This window comes from Fundulus heteroclitus, chromosome 16 (genome assembly GCF_011125445.2).
Source record: "Fundulus heteroclitus isolate FHET01 chromosome 16, MU-UCD_Fhet_4.1, whole genome shotgun sequence".
NCBI lineage: Eukaryota > Metazoa > Chordata > Actinopteri > Cyprinodontiformes > Fundulidae > Fundulus > Fundulus heteroclitus.
In genome coordinates this window covers 9,099,803-9,119,784 of record NC_046376.1, presented here as the reverse complement: position 1 = coordinate 9,119,784, position 19,982 = coordinate 9,099,803, and the positions used below count along the sequence as shown (strand labels likewise).

The window sequence follows — 19,982 nt, the reverse complement described above, 5'->3', positions numbered from 1 at the left end:
CAGTAATATTGGAGATTAAGAGTTGGGCAGCATTGTGACTTTTCTGGAAATGTTCCCCCTTAATTCTCATAATATGACGTTTTTCTCATAATATTACCACTTTTGTCTTTTTTGACTTTATTCTCCTGTGACTTTTTTCTCATATTAGTAATTTTATGTCTTTAATACTAATACTAAGTCTGTTGCTAATCTGTGTCTATACCAGATCTTAAAAGGTTCACACGGTTTTATGAAATAATGAAGACCACAATGTTTAGATGTAACCAATTGATCTTTATATTCATAACACATACACATCTCTCTCTCTTTCTCTCTCATTATATATATATTTATTTGAAATACTTCAAAATCTATATATGTCCATCAATCAAAAGCCAATCTGGCTGCCAAACTCTATCAATTAGTCTCTGTATATATTTTTTTACAAGTATATGTAAGCTCCATCAACATCTTTCGATCCAAATACTTAAAACAAATACACAGGGAACATAGACGTTCAATACCTTCTGCCACATACAATAATGGCGGTGACGTTGACGTACAAACCTGCGCCCAATGAGGCGTCTATGTATTTATGTCTATGGTCTGAGGGCTCTCAAGGCATTTCAACGGCATGTTTCTGTACAAGGACGACGCAAAGTGCTTTACACGATTAAAACAGGAAAATAAAACTATCATAAAAGCAAGTTGGAATAAAACGTAAACAAATTGAAACATGAGAAAATGGAAACTAAAAACAAATAATGATTTTAAAAACAGTTGGACTACAGACTTAAACTAATGATGTTTCAGTAAAACTGTTTAACAAGAACATACAAAGTCAACTCTAAACAAATGTGTTTTTAATCTTGATTTAAAGGAACTCAGGCTTTCAGCACTTTTACAGTTTTCTGGAAGTTTGTTCCAGATCAGTGGAGCATAGGAACTAAATGCTGCTTCTCCATGTCTGGTTCTGGTTCTGGTTCTGGTTCTGCAGAGCAGGCTGGAGCCAGAAGACCTGAGTGGTCTGGAGGGTTGATGCCCTGATAACAAGTCTGTGATGTATTTAGGTGCTAATTCAGGGATTTATAGACTAACAGAAGGATTTTAAAGTCTATTCTCTGAGATACAGGGAGCCATGGAAGGACTTCAGAACCGGGTCCATGTTCTCTATGTTCTTAGTCTTAGTGGAAGGACTTCAGAACCGGGTCCATGTTCTCTATGTTCTTAGTCTTAATGAGGACTTCAGAACCGGGTCCATGTTCTCTACTTTCTTAGTCTTAGTGAGGACTTCAGAACTGAGTCCATGTTCTCTACTTTCTTAGTCTTAGTGAGGATTTCAGAACCGGGTCCATGTTCTCTACGTTCTTAGTCTTAGTGAGGACTTCAGAACCGGGTCCATGTTCTCTACTTTCTTAGTCTTAGTGAGGACTTCAGAACCGGGTCCATGTTCTTAGTCTTAGTGAGGATTTCAGAACTGGGTCCATGTTCTCTACGTTCTTAGTCTTAGTGAGGACTTCAGAACCGGGTCCATGTTCTCTATGTTCTTAGTCTTAGTGAGGACTTCAGAACCGGGTCCATGTTCTCTACTTTCTTAGTCTTAGTGAGGACTTCAGAACCGAGTCCATGTTCTCTACTTTCTTAGTCTTAGTGAGGATTTCAGAACTGGGTCCATGTTCTCTACGTTCTTAGTCTTAGTGAGGACTTCAGAACCGGGTCCATGTTCTCTACGTTCTTAGTCTTAGTGAGGACTTCAGAACCGGGTCCATGTTCTCTACGTTCTTAGTCTTAGTGATGACTTCAGAACCGGGTCCATGTTCTCTACGTTCTTAGTCTTAGTGAGGACTTCAGAACCGGGTCCATGTTCTCTACGTTCTTAGTCTTAGTGAGGACTTCAGAACCGGGTCCATGTTCTCTACTTTCTTAGTCTTAGTGAGGACTTCAGAACCGAGTCCATGTTCTCTACTTTCTTAGTCTTAGTGAGGATTTCAGAACTGGGTCCATGTTCTCTACGTTCTTAGTCTTAGTGAGGACTTCAGAACCGGGTCCATGTTCTCTACGTTCTTAGTCTTAGTGAGGACTTCAGAACCGGGTCCATGTTCTCTACGTTCTTAGTCTTAGTGAGGACTTCAGAACCAGGTCCATGTTCTCTACGTTCTTAGTCTTAGTGGAAGGACTTCAGAACCGGGTCCATGTTCTCTACGTTCTTAGTCTTAGTGAGTCCTGCTCGCCGGCGACTGCAATGGCTCCTGAGAACATTGGATCTCTAACGGCAAAAACGGCACCTATACGGTCTACAAATACTTGGATTTCTAATGTTTCTCTTTAGTCCTCTGTTTCATTTTTTATTTTTTATTTTTTTACTTGGAGCCTTGCAGCATAATCTCCCTGTGAATGTGCCGTTTAATGACAAAAACTCATTCAACAGCAACCTGATCAGATGTCCGAACCTCCTCAGCTGACGCCTTTTGATGCGGCGAAGCAGGGGCTCTCCTCTCCAGATGCGTTGTCTCAGTTAATGATGATTATTGGGGTTTAAATGGTATTTAGGTTTGAGCAGATATACTGTTATGCATAGTTATGCATACATACATAGATATACCCATATGTATACATATGGGTATATCTATGTATGTATGTTCTGTATATATTAGGTGTATGTATCCTTTATTTAACCTGGAAAATAACTTGTTGAAATTAAAACCTCTTTTTCAAGAGTGAACTGACCAAGACAGCAGCAGAAAATGTGAAAAAAAAAATCCAAAAATATTTTTGTTTCTTCATGTTTATATGTGTATATACTTATTATTTAGGTATCACTTAGGATTTATCTTAATTTGTGACAATTAATTGGGTTCATATATATATATATATATATATATATATATATATATATATATATATATATACTTAAATATCCTTATATATAAGGAGTATGATTAAATGACTTTCATGTCCCTTGTCAGATATATTCACTGGATAAGGTTGAGCTTTTGTGTTGGCTATACATTCTTACAGTTGCGTATACTAACGAGGATAATGTATTTATGAGTTAATTTTGTTATGTTGATCATTTTGGTGGAATGTGGGAAATAAAATTATTTGTTCAGATTTACGAAAAACACTTTTAAAGGGACCAAGATTTGGTTTTAAAAGGAGATGTATTTATGTCTCTGCTTGGTTTTATTTGTTTTCCATAAGTAACTATCTTTACCATCTACTGTTAGTAGATTTCTAGTGACACGCAGAGACAACATACTATTTGCTGTTTTACATCAAAAATACTAAAAATTAAATGCTCTTAGAGAGAAATCTGCATCGGCAGATCAGATCGTTTTAGAACCAGTTGCTGTGTCTAAAAAAAAAAAAAAAAAAAAAAGGGAGGATTTCACACCTAATATTGCAAAACCACTGAATAAGCACACATTGTAAAAAAACAAAGTGGTTTTATTCACATTTTGTCCCTTTATTCATTACAGAGGAAAGGCATTGAAGGTCAGTCGCTGGATCTCGGACAGCTTATGGAAAAGAAGGCGATTTAATGAAAGCCGGAAGGAGTGGAGGGAAAGGAATCGAAGACGTTAATGTTTTCTTTCGTGCCCTTCTCCCCATTCCTTCAGCCGATTATTTTCACGTCTCAAGGAGGGAGGAACCGGCATCGCTTTAAGGATGCCGCCCCGTTTTCCCCTTTTACCAGAAAGTACTCTCACTCCCCTCGCTGCTTGCAACCAGAAGGGCGTTCGTGGCTGGCGAGCCCCTCTTAAATCGACCTTTTGCTCCTCTCAGATGCTGAGGGAAAGGCCGGCGAGGGTGGAAGGAAACAAGAGAGAGAGGTGGTTTGAGTGAATCTCGGTGTTGGAATTGGTGTCACAGGATAATTTTATTGGAAACAAAATCATCCCTATTCCCCATAAGCAAACGCAGACGTCCCCCTGGGCGTCAACCGCGCCGAGTCTTTGGTGTGAACAATGAACGGTTGAGCTTGTGGGTTTTACACAGTAAAGGTGAGCAGGAAGGAAGAGGAGGGCAGAAGAAAGGGAAAGCAGAGGGATGGCTGTCTTTCTCTTTTTACTCCTCCTTCTCCTCTCCGTGTGTGATGACGTAGCAGATGTTCTTGTAGTCTACGTTGCCGGCCACATCTGGGGGGAAGGCGGCCCACATCCTCTTGACCTGTGGAGGAAGAGGCGCGCTGTTAATACGCCGTGTTAAATAGCAAATAAACATTAATTTATGGTTAAAAGCACAAGTATGCCCACTACTGTTTGGATAAATGTCCACACTGCAAAAAGAGACTTAAAAATAAGTAACATTTTCTTGAAAAGAATGTATTTGCACTTGATTTGAGCGGGTAAATAAGATTCCTTGCCAATGGAATGAGTATTTCTATCCCTGAAATAAGATAATTAGATATACTGCACTTGAAATAAGGTGATGGAGATTAATTGTTCCTATTTTAAGTGCAAAAATCTTATTCCATTGGCAAATAGTCCTATTTACCTGCTGCAATCAAGGAAAAATACTTAAATTTCAAGAAACATTTCCTTATTTTTAGCTCTATTTTTGCAGTGCAATAACAAGTTGCTGAGGACTTTTTGGAGCCATCAACAAGCTTCTGCTACCTCCTCTTGTGGGAATTGACAAATTTTTCTTCTTTTTTTTGGGAACGGACCTTTATTTTAAGCAAACTCTGTAAATGAGGGGCTTTTGTTCTGTTGCAACCTGCAAAAAGGTAACTAAAAGTAAATAAAAATGTTCTTGAAATGAATGTATTTCTCCTTGATTATAGCAGGTAAATAAAATGATCTTCCAGTGGAATGAGTATTTTGACCTTTAAGATAACATAATTAGATATACTACACTTGAAATAAGATGATGGAGATGAGTTGTTCTTATTTTAAATGCAAAGATCTTATTCCATTGGCAAATTGTCTAATTTACCAGCTCAAATTAATGAAAAATACACTAATTTTAAGAGGATTTTGCCTACTTTTAGTTCCCTTTTTACAGTGTTTAAATTAAATGAGCTCTCTGTGTGCTGCTAAGAAAAAAAAAATCCAGCCAGAATTATGCCACAATCTCAATGATGGCTACAAAATGCACGTGGACTTTCTCAGGGAGGTTTAACCAAATACTTAAACATGATTGTGTCTATATTTCCACATGAATCGACAAAATAAATCTAACAATGCAAAAACGCTGCTAAAAATATGTCACATTTTCTTGAACTTAGTGTATTTGTCCTTGATTTGATCAGGTAAATAAGATTATCTGCCAATGAAATGAGTGTTTTAACTCCTAAAATAAGATAATTAGACATACTGCGCTTGAAATAAGATGACAGAGATTATTTGTTCATATTTTAAGGGAAAAAATCTTATTACATTGGCAAATCATCTTATTTGCGTGCTCAGATCAAGGACAAACGCACTCAGTTTAAGAAAATTCAACTTATTTTTAGTTTTGTTTTTGCAGTGAACTTGTGCACTCAGTTCTTGTTTTAAAAATCGACTGATCTGCACTGCAAAAACAGAGCTAGAAATACGTAAAATGTTCTTAAAATGAGAGTATTTGTCCCTGATTTGAGCAGGTAAATAAGATGATTTGCCAATGGAATAAGATTTTTTCACTTAAAATAGTAACAACTCCTCTCCTTAATCTTATTTCAAGTGCAGAATGTCTAATTATCTTATTTTAGGGGTCAAAATACTCATCCCATTGGCAGATAATCTTATTTACCTGCCCAAATCAAGGATAAATACACTAACTTTAGAAACATTTTACTTATTTTTCATCCGTTTTTGCAGTGTGTGTTTTTTTTTTTAAGCTTTTAAAGAAAAGCTCCAGCAACGACGGAAAAGACTCGAGACAAACGGCGGTCTTACATCGTCGGGGGAGAACCTGTCGCACTGGGTGGTCAGGAGCTCCTCGAGGCTGGAAGAGGCGAAGCACAATATTCAAAGGTTGAACATCTCTTCCCTTCGCTCAGAAATGTTTGGCGGATTAAAAACAAGACGACTTAGAGGTCTTACAATTCCTTCTTGATGCTTCCAGTACCCTCGGGGTCCAGGACTTTGAAGGCAGAGAGGATAACGTCCTCGGGATCGGCGCCTGATGGGGAAAGACGGTTTTTTAGTTTGTTCTGCAGAGTGGGAAGCGGCACAGCAAAGCGACCGCGTGTGTCGGGGGAGCAGGTCGGCACCCACCCTTCAGCTTCTCTCCAAACATGGTGAGGAAGACGGTGAAGTTGATGGGGCCGCTGGCCTCCTTGATCATGGCCTCCAGCTCCTCGTTCTTCACGTTCAGTTGACCTTAACACAGCAGACGTACGAAGATCAACCCAGGAGGCCAATTAAAGAGAAAAAAAGCCACGCAGGCTTCGACGTCGCCGCTGCAACCAGAGCTCACCCATTGAGGCCAGCACGTCCCTCAGGTCGTCTTTGCTGATGATGCCGTCTCTGTTCTGGTCAATGATTGTGAAGGCCTGCCAAGTGGAGACAGGGTTCGTTACAAGGACACAGAGAGAGAGAGCCGTGCAAATGTACTGGTATGTCACGGCTTTTTGTCACGCCAAAACACAAGCAGAGGACTAGATAAATAGGAAGCAGAGGGAGAGAAATGTATTTATTTGTTTGTTTTTTCTACTGCTTTTGTTGCATCCGTTTGGATTCAGCCCCCTTTTACTCTGAAATCCACTGCAACCAAAATGCCTTTGGAGGTCTGCTGATTAGAAAATAGAGTATGGCCCTCCACACTGCAAAAACGGAACTAGAAATAAGTAAAATTTTCTTAACATTAGTGTATTTGTCCTTGATCTGAGCAGGTAAATAAGATAATCTGCCAATGGAATAAGATTTTGTGCACTTAAAATAGTAACAATTAATTTCAATCATCTTATTTCAAGTGCAGTATATCTAATTGTCAGCGCCAGGAGTACACGCTAGCAACACACTGCAAAAACGGAACTTAATATAAGTAAAATTTTCTTAAAATGAATGTATTTTAATAGAATAAGATTTTTGCACTTAAAATAGGAACATTTCATCTCCATCATCTTATTTCAAGTGCAGGATGTCTAATTATCTTATTTTAGGGGTCAACATACTCATTCCATTGGCAGATAATCTTATTTACTTGCTCAAATCAAGGATAAATACACTAACTTTAATAACATTTTACTTACTTTTAGATCCGTTTTTGCAGTGCACCTCCACCTCCTGATGGGCCAGATCAGGTGAAAGTTTAATCTGAGAGGCTGACAGCAGGTGGAGGAGCTGCCAAAACGCACGACTCAGGTGGAAGAAGTATGCAAACGGGGCACTATATTGTTCAAGCCCTTCGCAAATCTGTCCTTTATGGAAGAGGAGCAAGAAATAGTCCTGTTTCCAGTTTGAAGCGAGGGTCAGATAAGACTAGAGCATTAAGTATTAGCCGATTTATTTGCTGAAACGTTCACACTTGTTTCCCGGGACGGGGTAGAGAAGGATGGAGCTTAAATACGGGACGATCCTGGAAGAAAACCTACTGCACTGCAAAAACAGAACTAAAAATAGGTTAAATGTTCTTAAAATTAATGTATTTGTCCTTGATTTGAGCAGGTAAATAAGATGATTTGCCAATAGAATAAGGTTTTTGCACTTAAAACAGGAACAATTCATCTCCATCATCTTATTTCAAGTGCAGGATGTCTAATTATCTTATTTTAGGGGTCAAAATACTCGTTCCATTGGCAGATAATCTTATTTACCTGCTCAAATCAAGGATAAATACATTATCTTTAAGAACATTTTACTTTTTTTAGATCCGTTTTTGCAGTGTGCTGCAAATCACCTGAGACTACACTGCAAAAATGGGCCTAGAAATAAGTAAAATATTCTTTAAAATGAATGTATTTGTCCTTGATTTGAGCAGGTAAATAAGATGATTTGCCAATAGAATAAGGTTTTTGCACTTAAAACAGGAACAATTAATCTTCATCACCTTATTTCAAGTGCAGGATGTCTAAATATCTTATTTTAGGGGTCAAAATACTAATTTCATTGGCAGATAATATTATTTACCTGCTTAAATCAAGGATAAATACACTAACTTTACGAACATTTTACTTATTTTTAGATCCCTTTTTGCAGTGTAGGGCGGCGGTTCACCTTCCAGCAGGACGACGACGCTAAATGAACAGCCTGAGCAGCGGTGCAGTGGTTTAGATTAAAACATATTCATGTGGGAGAGTGGCCTAGTTAAAGTCCAGACCTTCATAAAGAAGAACAAAAATCAGTTTCTAGAAGCACAAAGTGGAGAAAATCCCCCAAAAAAGTGCTACTGAAGCTAAAGGAGGTGTTTTAATTATGTGCTACTTTGTGTTCTGACGTGACAAAAATGTAAAAAAAAAAAAAGGATTTAACAAATTTAAAAGTGTTTGAATTTCCTGCAGTGTTGTTGTTGTTCTTCCATGTTTGGCGGAGTGTTTGTTCACTGACGTTGCAGCTGGGAGGTAAATTTCACCGAGGCTGCACCCAAAATGTCAGATTCTAAGAAGCCCTTACCCTCCCCGTCCGCAGGGTCTTTTCTTACAAGTTAATTTGGGAAAGTATCATCGTGGGGAGCAGCTGTCCTTACCCTCCGCGATGTGCCAGTGTAACTTAAGATAACTTCTCAGTTCTGAACTTAGACGCCGGCCTTTTTCTCGACCCTCCAGGCTTGCTTTGCTATTTCTTACCCCTCCTCTTTTACACGCAGATACGCTCACCCAGGCTGTTTATGTGCTGATAGCTGCAAATGCTTTCCCCCGGTTGGGTATCTTCCCCCCGCCCTCTCCGGAAAGTGCTAAGATCGTCGTAATCATCACGCCATATTTCCACTTAGGTCCTCTCAAGAAGCCCGTATCGTTTGTCACTGAGATGTTTTCCATTCGGGACTCGGGCGAAATCCGTCATCCAATCTGCTTACGGCAAACATTCCTAAAATTCAGTCTCCTTGACTTTTCTGATCAGCTGTTTTGGTTCTTTCCTAAACACATCAAGCCTAATTACCGTGTCTGGATGCTGAAGCTTTCTAAAAACAATTAAAATAAGAAATCAGATGCCTGAAATGCTCTTTGTTTGTTTTCCGGCCTGCGGCGCACGGTCGTCCCGTTCCTCTCGGGTCTCAGCTGCAACAAAGAGCTACGGAGATGTTTGAATAACAGCTGAGCGGGAGGCCAAAGGTTGAGCAAAAGACGGAGAGGTTCAGATGGCGTCAAAATTTCAGCGCTCCGCCTAATGACATCCACCTGCTTATCAGACTGTCAGGGGAGCGGAGGAGGCACGCAAGTTGGCAACTGCTGTGACGACGGATCCGAGGGCAGCCGCATCTAATTTTGATCCTGAATTAATTTAGAATAACTTGATTTAAATCGCACATTGACGGGGGGGTTCTTTTGTCTGATTCAGGTTCCAACCTCACCTCTTTGTACTCCTGGATCTGGCTCTGCTCAAACATGGAGAACACGTTGGAGGAGCCACCGTCTCCTGCTGCTGCCCTCCTCTTAGCCTTCTTTGGTGCCTGGTGGGGAGAGACGCACAGTAGAGGTTTTTAAATGCAAACTACTCAATCACCTGAGTGTGAGCAATAAATAAATAAATAAATTCAGTTCCTTTATGGATTTTAAAATGAGAACCGAACACATGCATTTTTGTTTCATTTTATTTAGGGCCACTACAATAAAGGCCCTGCACCCAATAATCCCATTAAAACAAATTTGCCCTTAAACATCTTAATTCCATTCTGCGTCCAAATTCCTTTCAGAAAAGTATATCTCAACAACAAATATTACATGCATATTTGTCTATTAGCATCTTTTGTCTAAAATTATCGTTGCATGCCTGTAGATCATCCTTTAAAATGGTACATGTATAGCATTTAATCATCAGATAAGAGCATCAACAAAATGCAGTGATCCCTAAAAGAATATGTATATATATATATATATATATATATATATATATATATATATATATATATATATATATATATATATATATATATATATATAAACTAATTATTTTTTAAATAGAATCCCACATCAACATAAAATAAAGAAGAAGAAAAAAATAAGAGTAAATCCAAAGGTTTTGGTTGAATTCCTATCCAGATATTTCCTTCAGCAGAGCACAGGATGCAGGAGCCCTGGTACTCACCATCTTTAGAGGGTGGAGGTTTGGATGCTCAAGTAAGAACAGATACTGTGGAGCCGCGTTGCACCTATATTCCCGGGGGCTTATATACCCCTCCTCCGGTGCGTCTATCTTTAGCCTCAGCTTCAAGTTTGGATGGAGATATAAAGGAAAGCGAGAGAGAGAGAGAGAGAGAGGGAGCAAAAGCTAAGGAGACAGAACGGCGGGACAGCTATCACCTTACAGGAGATCAAAAATAGACCAAGGAGTCTTGAATTAAGTAAACCTGATAGCTGCGGGACGATGCATGTCCCACGTGGACTAATAAGGATATTCAGAACATAGATGCTTAGCTGGACCAGTGGACTCTGTCCCTCCTCCCTGCTTCTGTGCACCTCCGTCCGCTTAAAGGAAGATATTTTTGGTCTGCGATGCACGTCGAGATTCTATATTTTATACACTAAGCGGCCGATGCAGCTTTTGGTCCGCATGCTTGCAGCTCGGCTTGGACTCTGTGAAATTTTCCCACAGAGGTGATGACACCATGCAGGGTCTTGGTGTGCAGGCTCAGATAGGCACCGCGGCACAGAGATGTGTGGCTCTTAGTTAAAACGGGCTAAAACAGCACAAATAAAGAAAAGTACCACCGCAAAATGTCGTTCGTAAAGCCCTGAAAATGGGAAGCACCATAAGGAAATATAATTTTCTACGAATATGAAAGCATTTCTCATATTGTATTAATGTGTAAGCCTATATTTATACACTTCCCCTTCCCCTTTTGCTTTTAAAAAACTATTCAGGAAATCTAAAACTGAGAAGTTCTACATTATTGTAGTAATTCAGCATTTGAAATTCAAAATGGATGCATTTAACTTTGCAAAAATACAGAAGTTTGTCGTTATGCGTAATTGTTTCAATTGCATTAATTTTAACGATTACGCCCATTGATATGACGGTGAATTTGAGCGTGGGAGGGCAAAAGACACAATAATTCATGACTTGATGGACATTTTAATCTAAGACTAAAAACTATTTGAACGAAAAACTTCAAACACCAAGATCCAAGTAATATTTTTACTATATACCATAAAGGTCATGGAAAAGGCTTTATAGTGTAAACATTAAGGCGTAAAAAATGACTTGCAAGAATAGTCTCAGAACATAATATTGCTTAATTTTATTTTTACTTCTAAGAGAAATGCTAATGCAAACATTTCTTTTTTTCTGTTTCTCCTCATATCATGTTCTCAGTTTTTTATTGACTACAACATGCCTGACAAATGAAACCCTTCTAAACTTTTAACGCTTTCCTCTCTGCAAAGGTGTGTTTGGACGTGAAGACTTTCCACCCGTCGCCCCCTCCTCTTTCCCTCCAGTCTAGCCTTCAAATCCCTCCTGCCCCACCACTTAAATATCAGGGGATTTACTTGGCAGTGCATGGGCGGCGGACCACTCCCTCCATGTGGAATATAAAAGGGACAGCTGAGCGGCACCAGAATAGCAAAATAAACTTGATTGTCTGCCAACTTTTTCAGCCCCCTGAGAAGCGAAACGCTTCCCTTCCTTCTGCTTTTCTACGGCTTTTACGTCACCTCATAGATAATCTGTCTTCCACTCGTTACCGGTTGGTTTTGATCTGCTTTCTTGTATAGATTTATTTTTACTTTGTGGTTGTGGTTAAGTGTGATTCCACTGGTCTTCAGCCTTGACTGGCGTCCACTCTGGCTGTAATTGGGATTAGGCTTAAGTTTTGTGTTGCCTGGCAGTCCTCCGCGTGTCCATGCTGGCATGAAGTCGCCACAGAAAGCAGCAACACCACGGCAGGCAGAAAGAAAAAAAAAAGGAGCAGCTATTACAAGACTGGATAAGCCGTGTTTATGCTCATTTATGGCACAGAGTTGATTCAGGAGAGGAAGTGAAATCAGCCAGAACAACAGCTTGGGTGTCAGGTCAAAACAAACCCGGCATCAACCGAATGACAATCAATGAAAACAGAAGACAAATGTGAAAATGTAAACGGGAGGAGGAGACGTGAAGCTACAGGCAGCGGCTTCACTGCTCTGAAGGAGGATGAGTTTGAGAACCTGCAGGGATCGAGTGGCCGACGCCGGACGATGGAGAGCAGAAATAACAGAGAAGAATGAGAACTGGAATCCCCAGGCAGGAAACTCCTGATTTATGGCTTCGCCTGTTAAAAGCACATGAAAGAAAAACATGAATATCTAAACTTAATACTAAAACTGACGATCTATCTATCTATCTATCTATCTATCTATCTATCTATCTATCTATACTCACCTCCCTCCCTTCCTCCCTCCCTCCCTACCTCCCTCCCTACCTCCCTACCTACCTCCCTCCCCCCTTACCTCTCTCACACCCTACCTACCTACCTACCTACCTACCTTGCTACCTACCTACCTCCCTACCTACCTACCTTGCTACCTACCTACCTTGCTACCTACCTACCTACCTACCTACCTACCTACCTACCTACCTACCTACCTACCTACCTACCTAGCTACCTCCTTACCTCTCTCCCACCCTCCCTCCCTCCCTCCCTCCCTAGCTAGCTAGCTAGCTACCTACCTACCTACCTACCTTGCTACCTACCTACCTACCTACCTACCTTGCTACCTACCTACCTACCTAGCTACCTACCTACCTACCTCCTTACCTCTCTCCCCCCCTCCCTCCCTCCCTCCCTACCTCCTTACCTCCCTCCCTCCCTACCTACCTACATACCTACCTTGCTACCTACCTACCTACCTACCTCCTTACCTCTCTCCAACCCTCCCTCCCTCCCTAGCTACCTACCTACCTACCTACCTACCTACCTTGCTACCTACCTAGCTACCTACCTACCTCCTTACCTCTCTCCCACCCTCCCTCCCTCCCTAGCTAGCTAGCTAGCTAGCTACCTACCTACCTACCTACCTACCTACCTCCCTCCCTACCTACCTACCTACCTACCTACCTACCTACCTACCTACCTACCTACCTACCTAACTCCCTCTCTCCCTACCCACCTACCTTGGCAATGAGTATTTTTACCCCTAAAATAAGATAAGTAGATATCCTGCACTTGAAATAAGATGATACAAATTACATGTTCTTATTTTAAGTGCAAAACTGTTATTCAATTGGCAAATAGTCTTATTTAGCTGCTCAAATCAAGGAAAAATACACTAATTTCAAGAACATTTTACTTACTTTTAATTCCCTTTTTGCAGTGCGCAATCTGCTGGGTTTCCTTAGAGAAGAAACTTTTTGACGAATTTGTCTGGAGGATGTGACTGAATTTGACTTAGTAAAGAGCCTTGAGATTATATGTATCATGAATTGGCGCTATATAAATAAAATGTTATTGAATTATCCCCTTGGTCACCATTGGTAACAAATATGAATATTGAATATTAATCTTGCTACATAATTTTGCATATTGAGTTAATCTACCCAATATGCTGCTCATTTTTGTTAAAATAGTCTTCTTCACATGCGACGTGAACGAAATAGCTGCGCTCAAAAATAGAGAGAGGGCGCTGCAAAACATCCGACGTCTCGCCGACGTGTCGGCTGGAGCGCTTCAGAGTTTCAGCATGTTTGCATATGACTTTAATGTCTGTTTCCACACAGACGTATGCTCAGGGCAGGGGCCGCTGCTGTAAGGTGACTCGGCCCTCCGCAGTCCTCCGAAACCATCAATCACTTTCCAGACGATTGGCATGCCTGTCTGTAAGGCCTGGAATGTAAAGAACCTCCAGACCATAAGGAAGACACCTGAATTTATGGTGCTCGGGCGCTGGTTTGATGACTCAGCAGCAATGCAGGGGCTGCCGTCTTCAAGTGTGGTTTTTTTCCGTAGATAATGGGATAATTTATCATCTACAGCTTGAATGAAGGCTTCACAGTGGTGCTTTCTGTATTTGGTTTGTGTGGGTTTACACCAAGCGCTTCCAGAGTTCAAAAAGTTGACTGTAAGGTTAAGTGGTCACAGTCAATTAGGTCTGAATGCGTATGTGGATGCTGCTGAATGTCATACATTCTGGATTCATTACAAATCAAATCAAATATCGCAAGCCTTTTATTGTTTTAATATCGCTGATTATGGCTTACAGCTTAAGAAACCCAAATATCCTATCTGAAAATATTCGAATATTTCCTCAGACCAAGTAAAAAAAAAATTATAACAGCAAAACAAAATCAAACATTTGAAAATGTCCATTAATGCACTCAGTACTTGGTTGGGAATCCTTTTGCACAGATTACTGCATCAATGCGGCGTGGCATGGAGGCAATCAGCCTGTGGCATTGCTGAGGTGTTATGGATGCCCAGGATGCTTCAATAGTGGCCTTTAGCTCATTTGCATTGTTGGCTCTGGTGTCTTTCAGCTTCTTCTTCACAATACCCCACAAATTCTCTATGGGCTTCAGGTCAGGGGAATTGGCAGGCCAATCAAGGACAGTAATGCCATGGTCAGTACACCAGTTACTGTGAGAATCTGATGTCGTCTCTTAACCACTACCATACTTGTGATTTAGTTTACTGAACCAAGCTGAGTGTTTTTCAAGGCTCAGGAAACCCTGCAGTGTTTCCAGTTAATTAGACGATTCAAGTGATTAGCTGAATAGCCTACTAGTATACTTTTTCACGATATTCTAATATTTTGAGATAGGATATTTGGGTTTCTTAAGCTGTAAGCCATAATCAGCGATATTAAAACAATAAAAGGCTTGCGATATTTCAGTTGATTTGTAATGAATCCAGAATGTATGACATTTCATGTTTTTTAATTGCATTACAGAAAATAAAGTAAATAAACTTTATCACAATATTCTAATTTTCTGAGACAGTCCTGTACTTTTGTTACCAAAGGCTCAACTGGTCCTATCTGATATAAGAGCTCAGTCTCATTAAAAATTCTAATTGAGTCCAGCAAACGTCAGATGTTAATGTGTGAAAGTAGGACTCCAATTATTTATTTATTTAGCAGCCTGTGGGACATGTCTAATGGCGTCTAATGGTTGTAAAGCAGACTTACTGACTGCAGGATGTCATTATTTGCTGCTGTTCTTGAGCTTTGGAGATTTTTTTTTTCTGTTTTTCTTACCTCCCGTCTTGTTTACTGTAGCAGGATGAAAATAGGTCCTTGGGCAGACTTGTGACAAAGTGGCTAAAAATGGTACTCAGTGTTAAACTTAACCCTGGAATAGAGGAAGTCAGCAGTTACTAATCATGAGCTCATTCTTTTTAACCGTTCAAAGTGCCTGTAATTGTGGCACAGGGGATTTTTGTTGAAAACAATTATTCTTTAAAGTTTGTCTTAATTAAGAATTTGGATTTTTCTGCATTAATTTTTCCCACATATTATTAATTCCTTTTAAGACTTTTTGCTCATCTTTACCAGATTGGTCGGATACAGTTTCTGACAGTCCGGACGGGAGCTGGTTGAGCTCGATTTCAAAAGCAGCGTCAACAGGTTAGAACCAATCAGATAACTACTGATGTGGCACAAGCAACGCGCTGCGTTTTTATTAATTTGTTGTCCACGTATGTCATGCCGTCGAGCAAACGCTCCAGATTTTTTTTTCCTCCAGCTACATTTGTCTAAAAAATATCTGAGGATACATGGTGTACTCACATGTACTTTCATAACTTTCCAAGGCACCAAGCAACAAAAATCTCTGCATGTGTCTTTACTGCTATGGTTTCAGAAAAAGCAATGCTGCATTATGGGTAATTCTGCCGCTAAGAGTGACACATCGTAAAGTCCCGCCTCCCGCGCTGTGATTGGTCTGGTCTGTTTAAGGCCAGAGAGCAAGGAGCGTTACCAGGAAAGCCTACATATGTACCTCCCTTACATCCTCATCTCCATCCATCCAGATTTTATCCAGATTTAGCCAAAGTGGAAGTGCGTCAGCGGTCGCCATGATCAGTGCTGTCCGAATAGTGCAGTCACCGAGTAAGGAGGTAGGAAAAGGAGCCTGTGTGCTTCCTATCACAGCTAGTTTTGCCAAGGAACACTCGTGACGTCCCTTACTGGTACTGAGAAGCCTTAAGGTATCTCACAATCTTGTGCATGACAGGACATATCAGCACAGCCCACCTCACTGAAATCAACAAAACTTTTGGTAGAAAAGAGAGCGAGCACGTTGTAGTTGTGGTCGGGGTTCTAAATAATAACTGACTTCCTAGAGTTATTGAATAAGGAAACTGTGAAGTGATGAAGTTCCAGCACTTTTATTGAGAAACAGAGCAGAGATCACATAGATGAAAAGTAATCGCACCCCACGGTCCCGCTGCAGTCTGCGTCTCCCTGTTTCTGCCCCTCCTCACCTTCGGCCCTCCCTAATACTCCGTAGTGGCTTTGGCATGAAACAAAACAAAGACAGTCTATCCCAGACGATCATCATCCCGCACAGTAGCTACGCAGCATTTGGCCTTGCAATCAGCGGGCCCGTGCTCACATGTCCGAATGGCGTGAGGCCATAGTGACTTTGATGTTTTATCTGTGTGATCACTCACAAAACAAGATGACCCATCACATGAATATGTGAACAAACGCAAAGGAACCATTTCGGTAAACGCATAATGCGGGACCCAAAAACGCTGCCATGGAGGAACAGGGCAGTGTTGGAACTTTTAGTAATGATCAACATGAATCCTTCACAGAGTTTTAACACACAAGATCAAAGGTTTAGCATTTATCTACAATTTGGGTTTCAACTAACTGAGTTAGGCCTGTTTTAGTTTCCTACGCGTTTCCTACATTATTTTAATTTTGCATTTGACTAGGTAAGCTAAACCTGTTCAGTAACCATGGTCAAATCCGTCTACTCTACCCCCAACCCCGAAAACCTCCTACTTGGTCCTCCACTCTCCATTCCATGGACAAATATCCATCACTTCCATAGCTTACAAACCTTATCTTGGTTTTCAAAAGGCTGTAGTTCCAGATTTGACTCGCATCACCCATGGCCGTTTCCATCACGAAATGAGGACGGAGTCAAAGGCTGTCCGATTTCGGCACAGCAGACCAAAGCTCCTTTTCTCCCCATGATGGAGTTATTAAATTTGACTGGTGAAAGGTTACGCAACAGGAGCTAGGAACATGAGCCAGAAGCTATCATTAAGGGTATTCAGATCTTCCTTTCTATGCAGCAACAGAACATCCAAGCTCTCCAGTTTATGTTGCAGAATAGACCGAGACCCAAACTGTGTCACAAGAGGAGGTAACTCCGTGCAAGAAGAATGGTATGTCCAGAAATCAGCGTTGACTCTGTGCTAATGCAATGCATCTGTTGAACTGAGGTACTTTATGTTCCTTTTAACATTGTAGGCGCGTTTCTACTTCATGAAAAGGCGAAGAGCTCCTGTTTGGACGTATCCGCGTGTGCACCCGTGGTGGGACGCCATTTTTCCAGACATGACTGGCGGGGAATTCTTGAGGCATTTCCAGGTGTCCAGGGACTCATTCCGCTACATTTGTCGGAGTCTTGCCGCCCTTCTGCAATGGAAAAACACAAGCAGTAGTTTGTGTTTACCTGTGGGTAAACGAGTGGCTGTCGCGTTGTGGATAGTGGCAACAAACTGTGAACACAGGATAGCCAGTCTTCTTTTCGTCGTTGGAACTGCGACTGTTCACCGTTGTCTACAGGTCTTTTGTAATGCTGCTATAAAACCACTAACCTGACCCTAGCCAGATTGATATCGCTCCGCCTAGCTTCACTCACATCCATCTGGGACCTCTCCCATAGAGAGTGATTTCTCCAACCAATTTTATTGTCCAGCCAATCAGGACGCAGGGCTGGAGTTTCATAGATGTGACGTAGTGGAGACGCGACCTGAGACTGTTTTGATTCAGACAACAATGGTAGCTCGCATCGAGGAAGCAAGCGTTAACATTGATGCTGCTATTTCTTCCGTGTTGTCCAATCTACCTAATATTGTTTCATTAAAAGAACATCAGAGAACGGCTCTGAAGGCTTTTGTTGGTGGAAACGATGTTTTCGCCCTTCTCCCGACCGGATTTGGCTTGTTTTGTTTTCGGAGGTGCGCCCGTGGCGGAGCAGTTAGCGCGAACCATGTTAGGAGGCCTTTAGTCCTCAACGCGGTCGGCCCGGGATCGACTCCGACCCGCGGCGCTTTGCCGCCTGTCTTCCCCCTCTTCCTGTCAGCTCACTGTCAATAAAACACGTGCCACTAGAACCGCAAAAATTTTTTTCCTGCGTCGCTGTCTCAGCGTCACGGGTTAAGCTTCGGTGTGAGTGGTTGAAATAGCACTCCAATAAAGATGACAGACAACTGGCTTATCCAATCATATGCAAGGATTTTTGATAAGGCCCAGCCTTCTGAAACGCCATTCCCATGGAGATGTCCCAGATGGATGTGAGTGGAGCTAGGCAGAGCGAAATACATCTGGCTAGGGTCAGGTTATAAAACCACTGCTTCATGAACACATTAAGAATCCAAACACCTTACAGCTGTTACAGTTGGCAAAGTTTTTTTAAAAACAGATCGGGGGGGGGGGGGGCACCTCAATGTGTTGGCATGGTAGACTCAAGTCACATTCCAATTACAGCGCTGACCCACGTGAATATTTTAACGGGAAGGGATGGCATTCTATCACATTACAGGCAGTTGTTGATGGAAGGGGCCAGTTTTGGGATGTGTCCGACGGCTTCCCTGGGAGTGTGCATGACGCACGTGTCCTAAATTAATCCAAGCTGTGGGATTTCACTGAGCAATGGACAACTTCTTAACCAAAACACTGTCAGTATTGCTGGGCATAATGTACAACGCTATTTAAAGTGTAACTCACGGCCATGTAAAAGCAAAATCCTGCACCCAGACAAATTCGAAAATTTACATCAAAGTGGGCAGGAACACAAGGGAACTGTGTTCAGGATGTGGAAGACCCTGCCGCTGTTGTTCCAAGCAACAATCAGCCACCAGATTTCCAGACCATAACCAGCTTGAGGGAACTGAAGTGCGAACTGCATCGTTGGAGTATTTTATATGTGGTATATATATAAATATACTACAGGCACCACTGTTGTCTTCGTCTTCCGGGCTCTTTCCAGTTGTTCCCTGAGTCCTTGGTATGTCTCTAGTTTCTCGTGTTATTTTTTCCTGATGTTTCCTGATCTTAGGTTCCCCTGAGCTATCTCTATAGTTATGCTGCTATAGGCTTAGGCTGCTGGAGGACATCAGGGTCTATTTCTCTCACTCTGTTGAGTTCTCCTACTGTTCTCCAGTTTGCATTGTTAGTTATTTCAACTTTTAAGTTTTTGTTCTCTGTCATTTTTCTCTTCATAGAAGGTACACCTGGTCTGGCATTCTGTTAGCTGTGACATCATCCAGGGGAGGCAGATCATCTGTTCTTACCATCTAACATAGAAAGTACTCCTGGGTCAATGTGAGCTTCTGTGCTTTCTGTGTCTCTGCTCTGTCTTCTCTAAGCCCCAGTGGGTCGAGGCAGATGAGCGTTCACACTGAGCCTGGTTCTGGTTCTGCTGGAGGTTCTCCTCCCTGTTAAAGGGGAGTTTTCCTCTCCACTGTCACTTCATGCATGCTCAGTATGAGGGATTGCTGCAAAGCCATCAACAATGCAGACGACTGTCCACTGTGGCTCTACGCTCTTTCAGGAGGAGTGAATGCTGCTTGGAGAGACTTGATGCAACCTGCTGGGTTTCCTTAGAGAGGAAACTTTCTGACCAACCTGTCTGGAAGATTTGTATTGACTTTGTAAAGAGCCTGGAGATGACGTGTTGTGATTTGGAGCTAAATAAATAAAATTGAATTTAATGTATTGAAACAAAAACTGAAATGAATATTTAAAGATTTAGTTTATATTT

General features: G+C 41.3%; 1 protein-coding gene across 1 annotated transcript; it reads right to left on the bottom strand.

Moving 5' to 3' along the window:
• Positions 1-3,408: 3,408 nt before the first annotated feature.
• mylpfa (myosin light chain, phosphorylatable, fast skeletal muscle a) lies at positions 3,409-10,273 on the bottom strand. Its single transcript, XM_012872093.3, has 7 exons — positions 10,152-10,273; positions 9,418-9,516; positions 6,385-6,460; positions 6,183-6,287; positions 6,009-6,087; positions 5,862-5,910; positions 3,409-4,149 (listed from the first exon to the last, which is right to left on the bottom strand). The coding sequence occupies exons 1-7, from the start codon at positions 10,152-10,154 to the stop codon at positions 4,048-4,050; spliced, it is 513 nt and encodes a 170-aa protein (XP_012727547.3). The 5' UTR covers positions 10,155-10,273; the 3' UTR covers positions 3,409-4,047.
• Between the last annotated feature and the right edge of the window lie 9,709 nt (positions 10,274-19,982).